The following is a 14403-nucleotide window of genomic DNA, read 5'->3' on the forward strand; positions in this document are numbered from 1 at the left end:
AATGATTCCTTAAGAAGGCGACGCACACACCAGCAATCGGGGAGAATTTGAGCGTTTAACCTCTAAAACTCAGCAAAAGCACGATTATCGGTTGTCTCGGAGATTAGCCCCCGTGATAAAGTGCAAAAACGCAAAATCTTACCTTGGGGATTTGCCTTATTTTTAGTGAAGACATCTATCTTATTGTGCTTTTTGAACACAGTTTTGATTTTTGTCTATGTTTTCAGCTCGACAAACGTCCTTCATTTTATTTGAAGTTAAGTCATTTCATATTTGTTCCATTGGCAGATTTTTTTGACTAGCGTTGGTTGGTGAGAAGTCCTTTTCGCCTCCGTATACTTTTCGTTAAGAAACTTTGTTACGTACGTTACGTAGCCTAGCAAGCTAGTGCTAGCGCTCATGCTGGCGCTTGCATGTAAACATTCTTCCGTTCTATCGAGTCATGCTCTAAGGTTTCGTGAGGGGAAGTAATTTCATTTCAATAAAGTAAGTGTCATGTAATTATAGCACATGAGCATCCGTTATTTCTGTCTTGCTGAAATGTCCATTTGACCTGACGGATTAGAATAAATATATGAGCTAATATAAGCTAATATAGCTGAGGAAATGGATGGATCTGACTAAAGCAGAGATTTCCGACATTTATGGAGCCAACGTAGATATTTTACAGTTAAAAATCTCATAGCACACCAACAAACAAGAATGTCACAAAACATAGATACATGAATTTACTTCCAACCCTCTAATCATCACCGTCACGACAGATACATTATTTACTGAATTTTTGCGTACACGAGACTGGACAGTAAGTGAACAACTCATTTGAACAAACATGACTCCATCTTGTGACTGAATCGGTGACCGCTTGTCGTTTTTTTTTTTTTTTTTTTTTTTGTAAATTCGCTGATCGGCGATCAGCCCCCAAAATCCTGATGTTGTAAATCTTAACACCATTTGACCAAGCGTTAGGCAATGACGACACGGCGGCCGCGGCAGATCTCAGCGGTACGTGCAGAGTTGCGCTGCTTCATTTGCATGTTAGATTCCCTCTTCTGTGAGCCCTCGGGGGCTCGCTTCAATACAAGGACTAAAGATGACGCTCTCGAAGGGGACGACGTACACAATACATGCACACTGACGCCGCCATATCTATGTCAGTAATGAGCTTATTACATCTTTCCCGGGCTCCAGCTGCACAGACAAATTGGAGAGCTCTTTAGATCATCACAGCCATTACACGACCTCCTTCAGATATGCACGTCACGCGGATGTGTGATTTCAAGCAGCTTTATATTAACAACACAAATAACGCACTCACATATTTTCAACATAACGAATCACAAATACGCGATGAAAACGCCAAAGTTGCGGAAATGTTTCCAGCGCTCCAGTGGCTCTTCCAAAAATTCTAATTTTAAGCAGTCACGTTAGCACACACCGTGAAAGGATCTATAATAAAAGTTTCTCTTCCGACTAAAATATCCCGCCATCTTGGCTTGCCCTAAAATAAGGTTTCAAAGCCGCCAGTTGTCTTTTCTGTCGCCGCGTGCATTTAAAACCCCTCGTAAAAACATCACATTTTGTGTTGAAGGAAAGAAATAGTTTTATATTGCGAGCGCTACAACAAGCAAATGTCACTGCTTTCGACAGACAACCTTAGCAGTCACTTTGTATAAATTTAGCGCGTGGCTCTTAACCCGTTTTATGTTCTATTTGCATCTGTCAAGGTCAGCGAGGTTGTCCAAAATGGATCCAAACCGCACGTTTGTGCACGTGTCAATCATCGTGTACACGTGCCGCATAACATGGCAATCAACCTCACGTCAATCACTTGACCTTGCCGTGTGCCTTTCTTTTTTTTTTTATTCCCACGTCTGGACACTGACGGTGGCTTCCCGTCACATGTATTCTATCTTGCCTTGGCTCTCGGTCAAAGGCCCGATGACTCCGAGCAGAGATGCCATCTCTTCTCTCTCCGGTGCGGACACATCATAAAAGCCTGACAAAATCGCATTACTCTCCCCGTGCGCCGCAATCGAATTAACGCGGCCAACGCTCACCTGTAACTCTGCTGTCGGGAGAGGAGCACAAAGCCGATTGGACCTCCGCCGCCGACTCGGCGAGAGCTTTTCCGGCCCCGGAAGAATTACCAAACGTGAACCTGTAATCAAAACCAAAAGGAATCGCTGCTTCAGTACTCTTCAGCTGTACAAGTACGACCTCGGTTCTCGACCACAATCCGTTCCAGAAGGCGGTTCGAGAAGTGATGTGTTCGAAATCCGAATCGATAGTTCCCATTACAATTCATGGAAAGTGAAATAATGCGTTCCAAGCTTTAAAAAAAATTGGCTTTTTAAAGCATTTTAGCTTTCCCTGATAAAAAAAAAAAATGCATTGTAGAAATACATGTATAGTTTAAATACTTTATGAAATTAATGAAATAATTTAAGAAATTATTTATATTTTTCTTAAAATGTATGCTTTAGTTGCAGAGTAGGCTAGGCTACGAGTGCATTGCCGTATATGTAGCGACTCGGCCCCCGGCCTTTTTCTTTATTGACAAAAGTGCTGAATATCTTTTAAAAAAAAACAATAATGAGGGACGGGGGGAAGCAAAGAAAATCCGTTTTTTATTTTTACAAAAAGTAACATACACAAACATAAACTCGTAACTCAGATTAATGAAATCTTTGAAAAAAAGAAAAAAAAAATGCAGAAATGCTAATGCAACAGAGCATTATTAAAGTTCACACGAAAAAAAGTCCAACCATCAAATCTCTTCGGTGGGGGCGACTCTCCCCCCTGGAAGTTCTTTTCTTTTCCCAAAGAACTTTTCTAGTGTTATTTCGTTGGAGCCATGATTGGGGGGTTAATAGACCTCAATAGGAAGAAAAACAATGAGTCAATGTAGCTACTGGGACACGACTGCGTACAGAGGCTGCGTTATACACAATAACAAAGCGCGTCGTGGTTCGGATGGTCGGGTTATGTTATTTCCGGGGTTTGTCGGGGGTGTTCGAGTACCGATTTTCGTTCGAAATCTGAAGCAAAAAAAATCTCGAAATTTTCGTTCGAAAAGCGATTTGTTCGAGAACGGGGACGTTCGAGAACCGAGGACTCACTGTATTTCACTTTTTTTTTTTAATATGGAGTAATAATTGTGCATTTGAACTTTGAGAACTCTTTTGAAAGTTTTATCTAGTCGCAATTATTAGTTCACGTACATTGTAAACATTTGATTTGATGTTTATAGATAAACATACCTATAAAGGTCAAATTGAACAGAAAAATGTCTTGTAAATGGATGAACAGCAGGCAAAAACAAAGTAGACAAAAATCCTGTCACTATTAAAGCTCTGCGGGGTGAAACAATCGCGCGCTTGTGTCATGAAAACAAGCCACTGACAGAGAACGAAAAAGTCACAACAATTACGCAACATTTACTCGCTGTGTGCTGCATCCTGTCGGTATGCAAATATATTTTTATACCGTACAGCACAAGTAAACTCGATGTACTGTACATGATTGAAAGAAATTGCAAAAAACATTTGAAAACAAAGCAAAGAAAAATGGAAAAGCATGAGAAAAAGGAATAGGGGAAAAAAATTAAAGCAAGTTTGAGCATAACAATTTGAATTCCAATGGAGCATTCACTAATATTAAAGTGTCATAAACGTATTCCCATATTAGAGTTATGTGGTATAACAATCCTACATTTGTGTCACAAAAACAATCTGTTTTTTTTTTTTACACAGTTGAAAATTAACAATTCAACTTTTGTTTTCAGCCACGTGTCCCCAATTATTAAGGCTACAATATCTGTAAACATATTTTTTGGTCAAGTATGTGAACAACACACAAGGAATTTATTTTTCTGGTAGTTGGAGTCGTCCTGGTACAAAATACATGTTGAGTACGACAGCAGACGGACAAGTCTAGCATGTACAGTAATTGGAATGCCCGTGGACCCTTGTGAGGATAAGCGGCTTGGATAACGGACGGATGGATAAGAACGATTGCAGGGCAATGACCATTGCGCAAAGTGTGCCAAGACTTCAAGCTTAAAGCGACGAGTCGTGCGATGTGGTGCGTGAAATAAATGTCACAATCTCATCAGCATTCAAATCGGATTTGTTTTTCCCCAAATAAAATTTCATCGGGCTTAAGATGCCGAAAGGGAAGGTGCACTATCTTGAGACGCCATTGGACTGCTCTATTGTAGGGAAGAAAAAAAAAAAAAAAGGAAAAAAGCTAACAAAAGACAAAAGGGCAAGCACTCAATTTACAGCGGAAATGATTTTTCCAGCGGGTTTTAAACGAGAGCTAGGAAAACAAAATTGATGTCTCCGAGCTTCTATCGTACGTTTGATGGCCTCCGATTTTACATTAGGAAGGTGCACGCACGCGTGGCCGTGACGTACTTTGTGTAAAAATAGCTGCCGCTCCATTGGCACGTTCGAAGAACGAAGTCCTCCTCCGGGTGGACTTACGGGACGAATGACTCCCCTCCCCAGTGTCACCATTGGGAACTTTGGCCTTTCAGTCCAACGAACCGACTCATTTTTGCAAATCCACTTTTTCTACTACATATTTAGGATGGAATATTGGCTGTGTGGGGCCTCTGTAAACATCTGAAATAGGAATGAAAATCCTCCACATATTCCCGAGTCCCAGAATTTTTTCAGCCAGAAGTACCAAAATTAGGACATCCCAATTTGTCGATCTTACCGACGTCACTTGCGAAGATCTTTCTCGTCCGGAACTCGCGCCGTCAACGTAACGTGTTCTAGCGCGTTATACTTGAGCGCAATCCAAGAAATTCTCGGTTAACGTTTTTACTTTCCTTCATGTCACAAGGATACAAAGCAACGACCAGTAGTGACCGTGGGACAGCGTCTGCCGGAACAAATGGACCTCGATGATCAGATGATACCTTTGAGTGTGCTGCAAAATGGATTAGGAAGGCGGCAGCGTCGGTGCAACGTGGCGTCGGGAGGAACGACGAGTACGTCATCATGTGACTGAAACGGACCAATCACGATCCATCCAACCGTCCCCTTTTCCATGCCACTCGCCAGGCTGGCTGGCTGGCTGGCTGTCTTCCTCCGTCCAGCGAGTGGATGCGTAACATCGGGCTGCATCTCAGTAGCGAGTGGATGCGCATTCTGACCGGCATTTAGTTCAAACTTTTTCCGCGTTGCTCGGTAGGCTGGCTCTCATCATCTCGCCGGCTCCATCTCATCTCCTTCCTGAGCGCTGCTGTGGCTGGACATTCCCATGATGTTTACACTTGCGTATAATTGTTTGAGCAGATGAACGCGGCGCCTTCAAGCATCTGGAAATTGCACCCAAGGATGAGCCATACTTGTGGCAGTCTGCAATTTTTTTTGTCTAATTTCCACGTTGATTTTTTTTAGATGATTTCAAACAAGGGAGGAGAGTGTTTGAAGTGTGGCCTTAAATACACCCTCAGCTGTGCTCTCAATTAACTCACATGCTGTCAGTTAACCTATCAGGAGCTTCCCGAGCCATGACCTCATCATCCGGGCTTCCCCATGTTCTGTTTTTGTGAATGCAATCCTTTGACCTCAAAGAAAGTAAGAAAACTTTCTCTCTTGTGGCATTTAATAAGAGTAAATAATCTTGGTAAATCCTAACTCACCTGAAATAGGAGTGGTTTGATCAGATTTGAGTTCAGAGTGAGACAAAAAATGAAACGTGTGTTTTTTTGCACTGCGTACGTAAACTTCTGACTTCAACTGTAAGCAATCGTCCGGCGAGTGTCCACGTTCTGGCTCCTATCTTCTTGCCTGTGAGGTTGCGCTGCGGCTAGCTGCTAGCTTATACAGAGCCCAAATTGATGGGAGGGGGGGGGGGTTAAGCACTTGAAAACACAAAAGTATTTTCGCTGGAAATTGGCTTTATATCTTTTCCCGGCCTAGCTGATCATGTCGTGTCTCTTTGTCCGGCATGTGTGCTGCTACTGCAAAAGAACATGAAGACGGCGCCAGAAGGTTTGAAAATGATCCCACTTGCGATCTGGGCACACTTTTCACCGGCTCTGGTTTGCTAGCAATGTAATCGCTGGCAGGTTGCCAGGTCGTTGTCCCCCCCTCCCCCATCGCCACCCCCCCCCCCATCCCTCTCGTGTTTGCGGCGCAGTTGTTCATTAGTGCTCGCTTAGCTTGTTTGAAATTAATGGAAGTTTTATGACCTACTAATTATGTTTGGAAACACACACAGTACACCCTTGAGTACGATGGCCTCGGAGGTACAAAACGCTCTCCAGTGAGTGTCTTGTGAGAAGTGATAGCAAAAGAGCTCACACACACTGTACTTTCGTAGAAGTGAAAATACGTCAAAATGAGAAGATCTATTTACATAAAAACGCAAAGCAGAAGTACTGCTTGAAGTGCTTGAATGAAAAAAATAAAAATGAAATATACCATACCCAATACTTCATTTCTCCCTGGTACAACGTAAGGTAGGGAAGGGGGTCGGGGAGGTCTGCTCTGCTCTGCATTCATGATTTCTGAAATCAGGCCAAATGTGGATAAGCAAATTGCGGGATGTGTTACCTATTCCACTTTTACCTTTATTTCCTTTTTTGTTTTTTGTTTTTATGACATCGTGTTGTCATCGAATTTCTGTGAAGTTGAGAAATTATCTATCCATTCATTTTCTGAGCCAAGGGTAGCAGGAGTGCTGGAGCCAATGCCAGCTATCATCGGGCGGGAGGCACACCCGCAACTGGTCGCCGGCCACATGGAGACACACAACAGTCGCACTCACAATCACACCGACGGGGCTATGTGGAGTCTGCATGATTTTGGGATGGAGTGCGGGGAGAAAACCCGCACAGGCACGCGGAAAACAGTGTGGGATTTCAACCCAAGTCTGCAGAACTGTGAGGCCAACGCTCTACAGGTACTCCACCGTGCCGCATTTGAAACAACATAGCTGACAAAAGTGTTGGACACAGCAGTGAGGTTAAAACACAACACAAAAAAAATACTATACAGACACACAAAAATAAACATTTCATCCCAAAAACTATAACGATAAAATGATACAGCAACATGGCGAAAAAATACAACTCAACATCGCATACTTTTAAATGTCAAAAAGACAAAGTGCATTTGACAGTACAGAAGTGAGTTGAGGAGCTTCATGACGAGAAAAGTCACTGTTTGCTGCCATCTCGTGGCATCTAAAAGAGAGCGCAGTAGTGCGTTAACCTTTTGTGGGGCCTTCAATTGTAGATGTTCACTTTATCGCACGATAGCATGCTAGTTTTTGGACCCGCTGGAGCCCGGTTTGAGAAGCGCTGTCATCACCAACGTTTTGGCAGCCATTCGCCAGTGACGGCCGCACAACTTCTGCCACGCTTTTTCACTCCCGCCGCCGCAGGCGTGGCTGAAAAGCAATCGACGGCGGCCGTGAACAGTTTGCAGCGCCGCACTCTCGAGAGACCAAAAGCTATCTGCCTCTTTCAGGCGCGGATACAAACCAGGCAAAAATAGCATTTGATTGAAAAAGGACGAGCTCGTGAATTCCCGCCGTCCCTTCTGCCGGTACTGCTTGGCTTGAAGGACGAAGCGGTCCATTGGCGGGCCCGCCCGTCCATTTGGCGGCCGGGCCTTCGGTGCGGATTTTATCCGACTTAATCCACCTCTTAATACCGCCGCGATCACGACGTTGCACTTTTTGAAATCAATTCGGTACTACGCTAATACACAACTGCTGCACGCAGCTGCGCCACGTCTATCATCTAGAGTGGATCCAAATCAGTTTTCATATACTGTAGTGTATATTTCTGAGCAGCCTAAACTGGTTGTGTTGCACGTTTCACAATCATTTATTCTCAGCACGTTCATCAATTTACAAAATTTGGATTGAGGTGACATTTCCCTCTGGTGGTCACTAGGGCTTGTTACACATAAATATAAGGTGGGCCGCAAAAAATGTCATACACACTTTCAACAACTGTAAACTTGATGTTTGTTGTAATTCCAATAATTTTTAACATGTAAAAGAATTTACAAATATCATTATTTAAAGTGTGTATACATTTTTTGGGGACACCCTGCATTTCAATTAAATTGTGGGAGAAAGTCACAGTTAACATGTGAATTTTTGAAGATGCTTATCCTCACAAGCGTCGCGGGAGTGCTGGTGCATAGAATATTATCAATAATAATGTAAAATGTGTTGTCCAGTTCAGGGAGGGTGTACCCCGCCAACTGCCCGACGATAGCTGGGATAGGACCCTTTTGAGGATATGCAGACCGGAAAATGAATGAATAAATGCATGAATGTTGTCGGTGGTTAACACGCCTTTACAACATCGCACGGACATGGAGGTCAGGGCCTCTGGATCGGCAGATGAGGGTGGTGCCCCCCCACAAAGCGAAGCAAATGTATTTATATAGCGCATTTCATACACAAGGTAACTCAATGTGATTTACATGACTAAAAGGATTTGAATACAAAGAGATAAAAAAATTTAAAACGGGGGGGAAAAAAAACATAAGAGGAATGACAACAAAATATATATACAAAAAAATAAAAGTCAAATTAAAAACAGAGGGTGAATCGCGTTCCTCGGCGTCCATGGGAGTGCTGCAGAGGAGGGTCGAATCTCAGACTCGGGAGGAGCGATGTCAACCGCTGTGAGGATATGCGGCTAAGAAAATGGATGGATGGATTTATAAATATATATGTCGGTTTTTGTCACTCGGGAAAAAAAAAATGAACTCCCCGTCGGGGAATCGAACCCCGGTCTTCCGCGTGACAGGCGGAGATACTGTCCACTATACTAACGAGGAATGGGTACCGGCTTCCCGTGTTGCACACCCAATAATGTTTTCCTAGCGGTTAAAATGTTCACATTTGATCAATTTGGACCACAATAACTTTGATATTACGCAATGTAACGTAATTGTAGTAAACCATAAGCGAGTGAAACTGAAAAAAGCGCAAATATGAAACTCATGGTCACAGCGTAGTTTCGCCCACCAGATGTCACTAAATAATCATAAATATTACACTGCTGAAGTCATTAACTAGCGCTGCATCTCATGTAGATTTTCATGAATCGATTTATCGGCCGTTTACGTTTTTGATAAATCGGATTTAAGAAATACAATTCATGTCGCTTTTCTTAAAAGGATGGTTTTAAATTGACAGTGCGTAAACGAGTTGTTGTATGTACATCGCAGAGATATTAAAATAATACATTATGAACAATACTTGCTTGAGTAAGGTACCTTTCACGTACTTTAAATACTAAGCAGGCGACAAAATGTTATGTCGCCTAGCAAGCTGGCGCTAGCGCGTGTATATAACTGAATCGTGCTCTAAATGCATGCTGAAGTAATTTAATTACAATAAAGATACAAGGCACATATTTTACAATTAAAAATCGCACAACACACCAGCAAACGAAAATATCACAAAAAGTAGACACGTTAATTGCCGCGTGTACTTACTGCCATTTTGTTCCACACCCAAGAGTCACGCTTGAAGCTTTTTAGTTCAATTCCTCAAAACGAGTGCAACTTTTTCGACCTTGTAGTGCTTATTTAGACTCCGTTTGGAAGTTTTTGTAGAGCTAAACACAAAATAAGGAATTCCATACTTTGTGTATTTTAGTCAATCATTGACCGAGACTCCATACGCCAAACCAGCACCTGACAAAAGTTACCGTTTAAAATACACGGGACTTTCAAATAATGAATATCCAAACGTAAGCACGGTAGTAACATTAACTCAGTGTTTAAAGTAACATAATATTCGCGGGAACATAATTCATGCTACTCTGCCAAAAGCGAATAATTTTTTTAATATGGTTCGATCGCGGTTTTTTCTGGTCCAATTCAGTTGTGTTATCGACATGCGTGCACCACGCTGCCCCCCACAGGCCGCGGCGCGCACTGCAGGAACAGCTCACCAACACACGGCACACACATTTGAAGTACGAATTTATTAAGGCGGTGAAAATGTTGATTGGCATAAGCGTGAAATGACATCTGATCACAAAGTTATCACCCATTTGCCTTTAATGAAATTGAAATATTACATGTGCTGTGAAGAAGCGTGAGCGTTAACACTGCTACAACGGCAACAATCGATCTCGCTTTTTCTTCTCGTGAGGCGATGAAGTACCACAAAATACATCTTTCCATCTGCTTTTTTTTAAGCCCCATCATTCACTGCTGGTGACGCCAACAATATTGATTCAACGAAACACATTTTGGTTACAATTTTATTTGTTCGGAATTGTTTGGAATACATCAAATGTATCGCTCAACCGTTTCCACCGGAGTTTTTATCTTGAAGGCACTTTGCACAGTTTTGCTACAAACAGTCAAACTTTGTCATCGACGCTACATCTCGACTCATCACTAAATCCAAAGCGAGCCCGCCGTCAAGTGCTAATTACATATGCACAAAGTGCAACCAAGTGGCCTTTTGGCTACAAAGGGACCGAGAATGGTTCCTGCGAGTTCCGTCACCACGTGGGAGAGATCCTCTTTTACGTCACAACCCGTCGTTTACATTCAAAACGGTAAAACATTGAAAGCAGACATGGCGTCGAAAGAGACACGAGGGGGAAATCTAGCAGCGGTGGGAGCGAGTCATTGAGTAAGCCTCAAGTCTTTGCGCTCCAGTCCCGAGTCCCATCGCAAGCGCGAGACCTTGAAGGAGGAGTTGCGACTGGATTCTGGACTTGCCTGTCTTCACTCCGAGTTGCGGCCGAGTCACAAGTCCGTGGTTTGGAAAGTCAAAATGTAGGTGCTGGGACTGGACTGGGGACTTGCCTGACTCGACTTAGGACTTGACTCAGCTCTTGAGGGCAAAGACTCGGGACCGCATGAGTCCCGCCGCTGAAGCCTACCTATATTGCTCAGGTGTAAGTTCATTTTTCCAGCTGGTTATTCACCATCTACGCGCCTGAACCCACGGACGCACTCCAAATGCTGCATAAACTCCTCCGAGTCACTAATGAGCGAGCTCCTCAAAGTCAGACAGCTGCTTCATCTGCTCCACTTGCATAGAATGTCTCCTCACAAGTTTCTTCTTGCACTTCAAGCCGCCTCTCTTTGGTGTGTTGGGTGCTGCCGGCGCTAAGGATCGAATGCCGCTGGCCAAGGGCGAGGACGGCTTGCTACTGGCGCCGATGTCAGGGATGGGAGGGTTGGGGTTGACATTGAGAGGGGGCAGGTGGCCCGGCCTGGTGTGGGAGATGTGATCCAGGAGCAGGGTGCCCGAACCTCGCCTCTCCAGGAGGCCCGGCGGACGGCGGCGGATGGCGCCGGGCGAGGATGTGCTGGCGTTACTGTCGAGGGACTCTCTGGAACTGGTCAGCACGGCCAGAGGGGAAGTGTTCAATTTCCTTCGCTCCACCGGCACCTTCGGGGAGTCCAGCAGGACCGAGTCAGAGTAGAGCTGGGAGTCAGAGTCGTAGTGGTCGGTCCCGAGTCGCCTCTTGAACACGGCGTCTCTGAGACCGGGGTGCCCGCCGGCGCCGCCCTCTTGCTCGGCGGGCACGGTGCTGCGTCGGGCCAAAGGCTGGTGCTGCCCGAGAGATCTCTCGTAGGCCGCTTTGGAGGCGGGAGGGCCCGACAGCGAGCTCGTCATTTTGCAGCCCTGCTCCAGCACCGACGGGAAAACGCTCTCTTTGCCGTCCACGCTGTTCTGTCGGGACAACGCGGCCCTCTTGCTCAGGGTCAGGCCGTTCACACCCGCCGCCACGTCCTCGTCCGAGCTGGCCTTCTTGCCGTCGTCGTGGCCGCCGGCCCGCTCGGCCAGCACGGAGGGCGCGATCAGCCCCCACGGCTCCGACTGCAGACGCTTGAGCTGAGGCAAACGCGCTCGTTTGTGGCTGGCGGGGCGCCGCGTGGGCGAGGCGGGCCCGTTGGCCAGTTTGTTGGCCGAGCAGGACGTTTTCAGCTTCGTCTGGAAGCTGAAGACGGTGTTTTGTTTCTCTTGCTCGGTCGTGAGAGACGCAGCGAGGTGGATGTCAGAAGGTGAGGTGCAGTATGCTGGAGAGGACTTGTCCAGCACCTCTGACGGAGACGGCGGAACATTGAGGTACTGCTTGGTGGTTTTGGTGCCAGACGGCGACTTATCGGTGGTGATTATGATCACCTCTTTGCCTTTGGCTTTGCAAGCATCCAGGAGCAGCTTCAGGGTTTGCTTTTCATCCGCGTTGATGGCGTAAACCAGCGCGGAGGCCCCGCCCCTGTCCTCCAGGCTGGGATCGGCGCCGTTGCTCAGCAGGTGGCCCACCACCTCGTGTCCCGCCTGGTGGATGCAGGCGTGCATCAGGGCGGTCCGGCCTCCTTTGTCTTGTATGTTGGGGTCGGCCTGGTTGTCCAGCAAATATTTGACCAGTTTGGACTTGCTGACGCTCTGCTGGTCGCCGTGCGTCGACATGCAGGCCACCATGAGGGGCGTCTCGCCTCGTTCGTTGCTCTCGTTGATGTACGCGCCGCCCTCCAGGAGGAGTCTGGTCAGCCTCAAGCGTCGGAGCCACACCGCCTTCAGGAGGGAGTTCCCGTCCGTGCGCAGCTCCAGAATGTCCGCCATCACCTTGACAATCGCAGCTTTTCTCTGTGTAGATTTCACACCTTGCAGCACTTTAAGGAGAAAACAACAACATTCAAAGTACACGTTGCAAATGTTGTCCTGCTAAAGGACCAGCAGCAGGTGGCAGTCTTTCACAACGCTGCGATGATGAAAGCTTGTTGCCATAAATGATACAAAATAAAAAACTTCAGGCTTTGCATTGCGCTTTTCCTTGAAATGTTGGTCTCAGCGAGAATCATAAACGCAACCGGAGTCATAATGCAGATTCATCTGAAGCCATCAGTGGAATAGCAGTATAAATAATCATCAAGGTGAAATTAAACCAGTGAATGCTTCTTGGAGAAGTTGGCACCCAACGTCTATTTTTAGGGCCAATCTTGTTTTGTTAAGCAACCACTGAGCGTTTATTGCCTGGCGGACTATAAACACAGGAAGGAAACAAATTGATTTGGATGCTGCCGGGGCGCCGATTGCTTGGCTCGCAATAGGTTCGGCTTACCTGGTCCGAAGTCAGCCTTTCCATGCTCACAAGCTGCGTCTTTGCAGCCACGGCAGCAGCAGGATGGAGACCCGAGGAGATAATGGCTCCTCGGTTCCAAAGACAAACTTGACGCCTTTTCGGTGTTGCTGTTGTTGTTGTTTTTGCCCATTTGCGAGGCGTCCACGCCTCACCTGGGTTTCGCCGAACCTGCGCGATGGGAGAGCGGGACGCACGTGAGCGCACCGCAGCGCTGCTTTTTTTTTTTTTTTTTTTTTTTTGGTCCTCCAGTCGCGTGAGTCCGGACGACGAAGGACCCTTTGGATTGTTCTCGGCGCGCACTCAAGGAGCACAACCTGAAGACGCTGCGGGTTATAAATAACTTACTTTCTGAGCCTGCTGAATGAAACGTGTGCGCTGTTGACGTCAGAGCGCACCAAAAATAAACGTGCGTCCGACGAGAACCTCCGTGCGCGGCGCCGCGCGTCCGCGGCGCGCACGCGCACGCGCAGAGGCACTGTTGACATGGAAATGTTCAGTGCGGCTTTTATTCTAGACGTGAAAAGTGGGATTTGTAAATGCATCAAATGGACACGATGACCGGTAGTTTGTGCGTTCACGTGATGTGACAAATAAAAATGTACCGTTATTCTCCTGTGTGTGTGTGTGTGTGTGTGTGTGTGTGTGTTTTGTTGTAAATATTGCAGCATTCTGCCTCCACATCTTTTTATAACAACGCTCGAAAGCTCTTTATTGTCATTAGTGCAGTGGAATAATCAAACGCTTCAATTGCAGTATCACGGAACCCCTTAAAGGACGTGGGACTATTTTTAGCAGTGCCGGGCGAGTATACCAAATGGGGTACTCGCGAAGGCTGCCGATACCAGCCACAGAAAGAAAGAAACAAAACTACCGCTAGCACTACAATGCAGTAGTTTGAGACATCTTCATACCATCACGCGTGTCAGAAAAAAAAACTATATAAATAAAGGATGTTGTTCACATTTGTGTCAATCGAAATGTATATCAAAACCACCTGCGATATCTCTATTCGCCATTGGTGAGCGGTTCTTTGTACTGGTATCGATTTTGGGGGGGGGGGGGGGGAGTGGTTATAGAACACCTCTTCATTTTTAGAACTGCTGCGTTGAAGGTTGAGAGCGACGGTCAGCAGAAGAATCGCTCGCTTAAGGTTTCAATAAGAATGAGACATCTTAAATGTGCGTGTTGGATTGGATCGCAATTTCTTTCATTCCCTCCAAAATGCTCCTCTTGGATTTATTTTTACTTACTAAGGATGAAGAGTAGCGGAAAGGTGTGAAGATTTCTGC

The 14403-nt window shown here is 45.7% G+C and overlaps 1 protein-coding gene, 1 long non-coding RNA gene and 1 other non-coding gene across 3 annotated transcripts in view; all 3 read right to left on the minus strand.

The window, feature by feature from the left end:
• The window catches only part of LOC133502349 (uncharacterized), a 40872-nt gene extending 31012 nt beyond the window's left edge, over positions 1-9860 (minus strand). Inside the window, exons 1-2 of the long non-coding RNA XR_009795458.1 lie at positions 9492-9860; positions 2061-2161 (exon numbers count right to left, since the gene is read on the minus strand). This is a non-coding gene — a long non-coding RNA (uncharacterized LOC133502349). The remainder of the gene's footprint in view (positions 1-2060; positions 2162-9491) is intronic.
• On the minus strand, positions 8757-8828 carry trnad-guc (transfer RNA aspartic acid (anticodon GUC)). Its single transcript has one exon. It is a non-coding gene; the product is annotated as a tRNA-Asp (tRNA).
• A 691-nt stretch (positions 9861-10551) lies between the features above and the next one.
• Positions 10552-13522, minus strand: ankrd34c (ankyrin repeat domain 34C). The gene is made up of 2 exons (XM_061822772.1): positions 13094-13522; positions 10552-12644 (listed from the first exon to the last, which is right to left on the minus strand). Exons 1-2 carry the CDS (start codon positions 13242-13244, stop codon positions 11005-11007), a joined length of 1791 nt encoding a protein of 596 aa, XP_061678756.1. The 5' UTR covers positions 13245-13522; the 3' UTR covers positions 10552-11004.
• Between the last annotated feature and the right edge of the window lie 881 nt (positions 13523-14403).

This window comes from Syngnathoides biaculeatus, chromosome 6, assembly GCF_019802595.1.
Source record: "Syngnathoides biaculeatus isolate LvHL_M chromosome 6, ASM1980259v1, whole genome shotgun sequence".
NCBI lineage: Eukaryota > Metazoa > Chordata > Actinopteri > Syngnathiformes > Syngnathidae > Syngnathoides > Syngnathoides biaculeatus.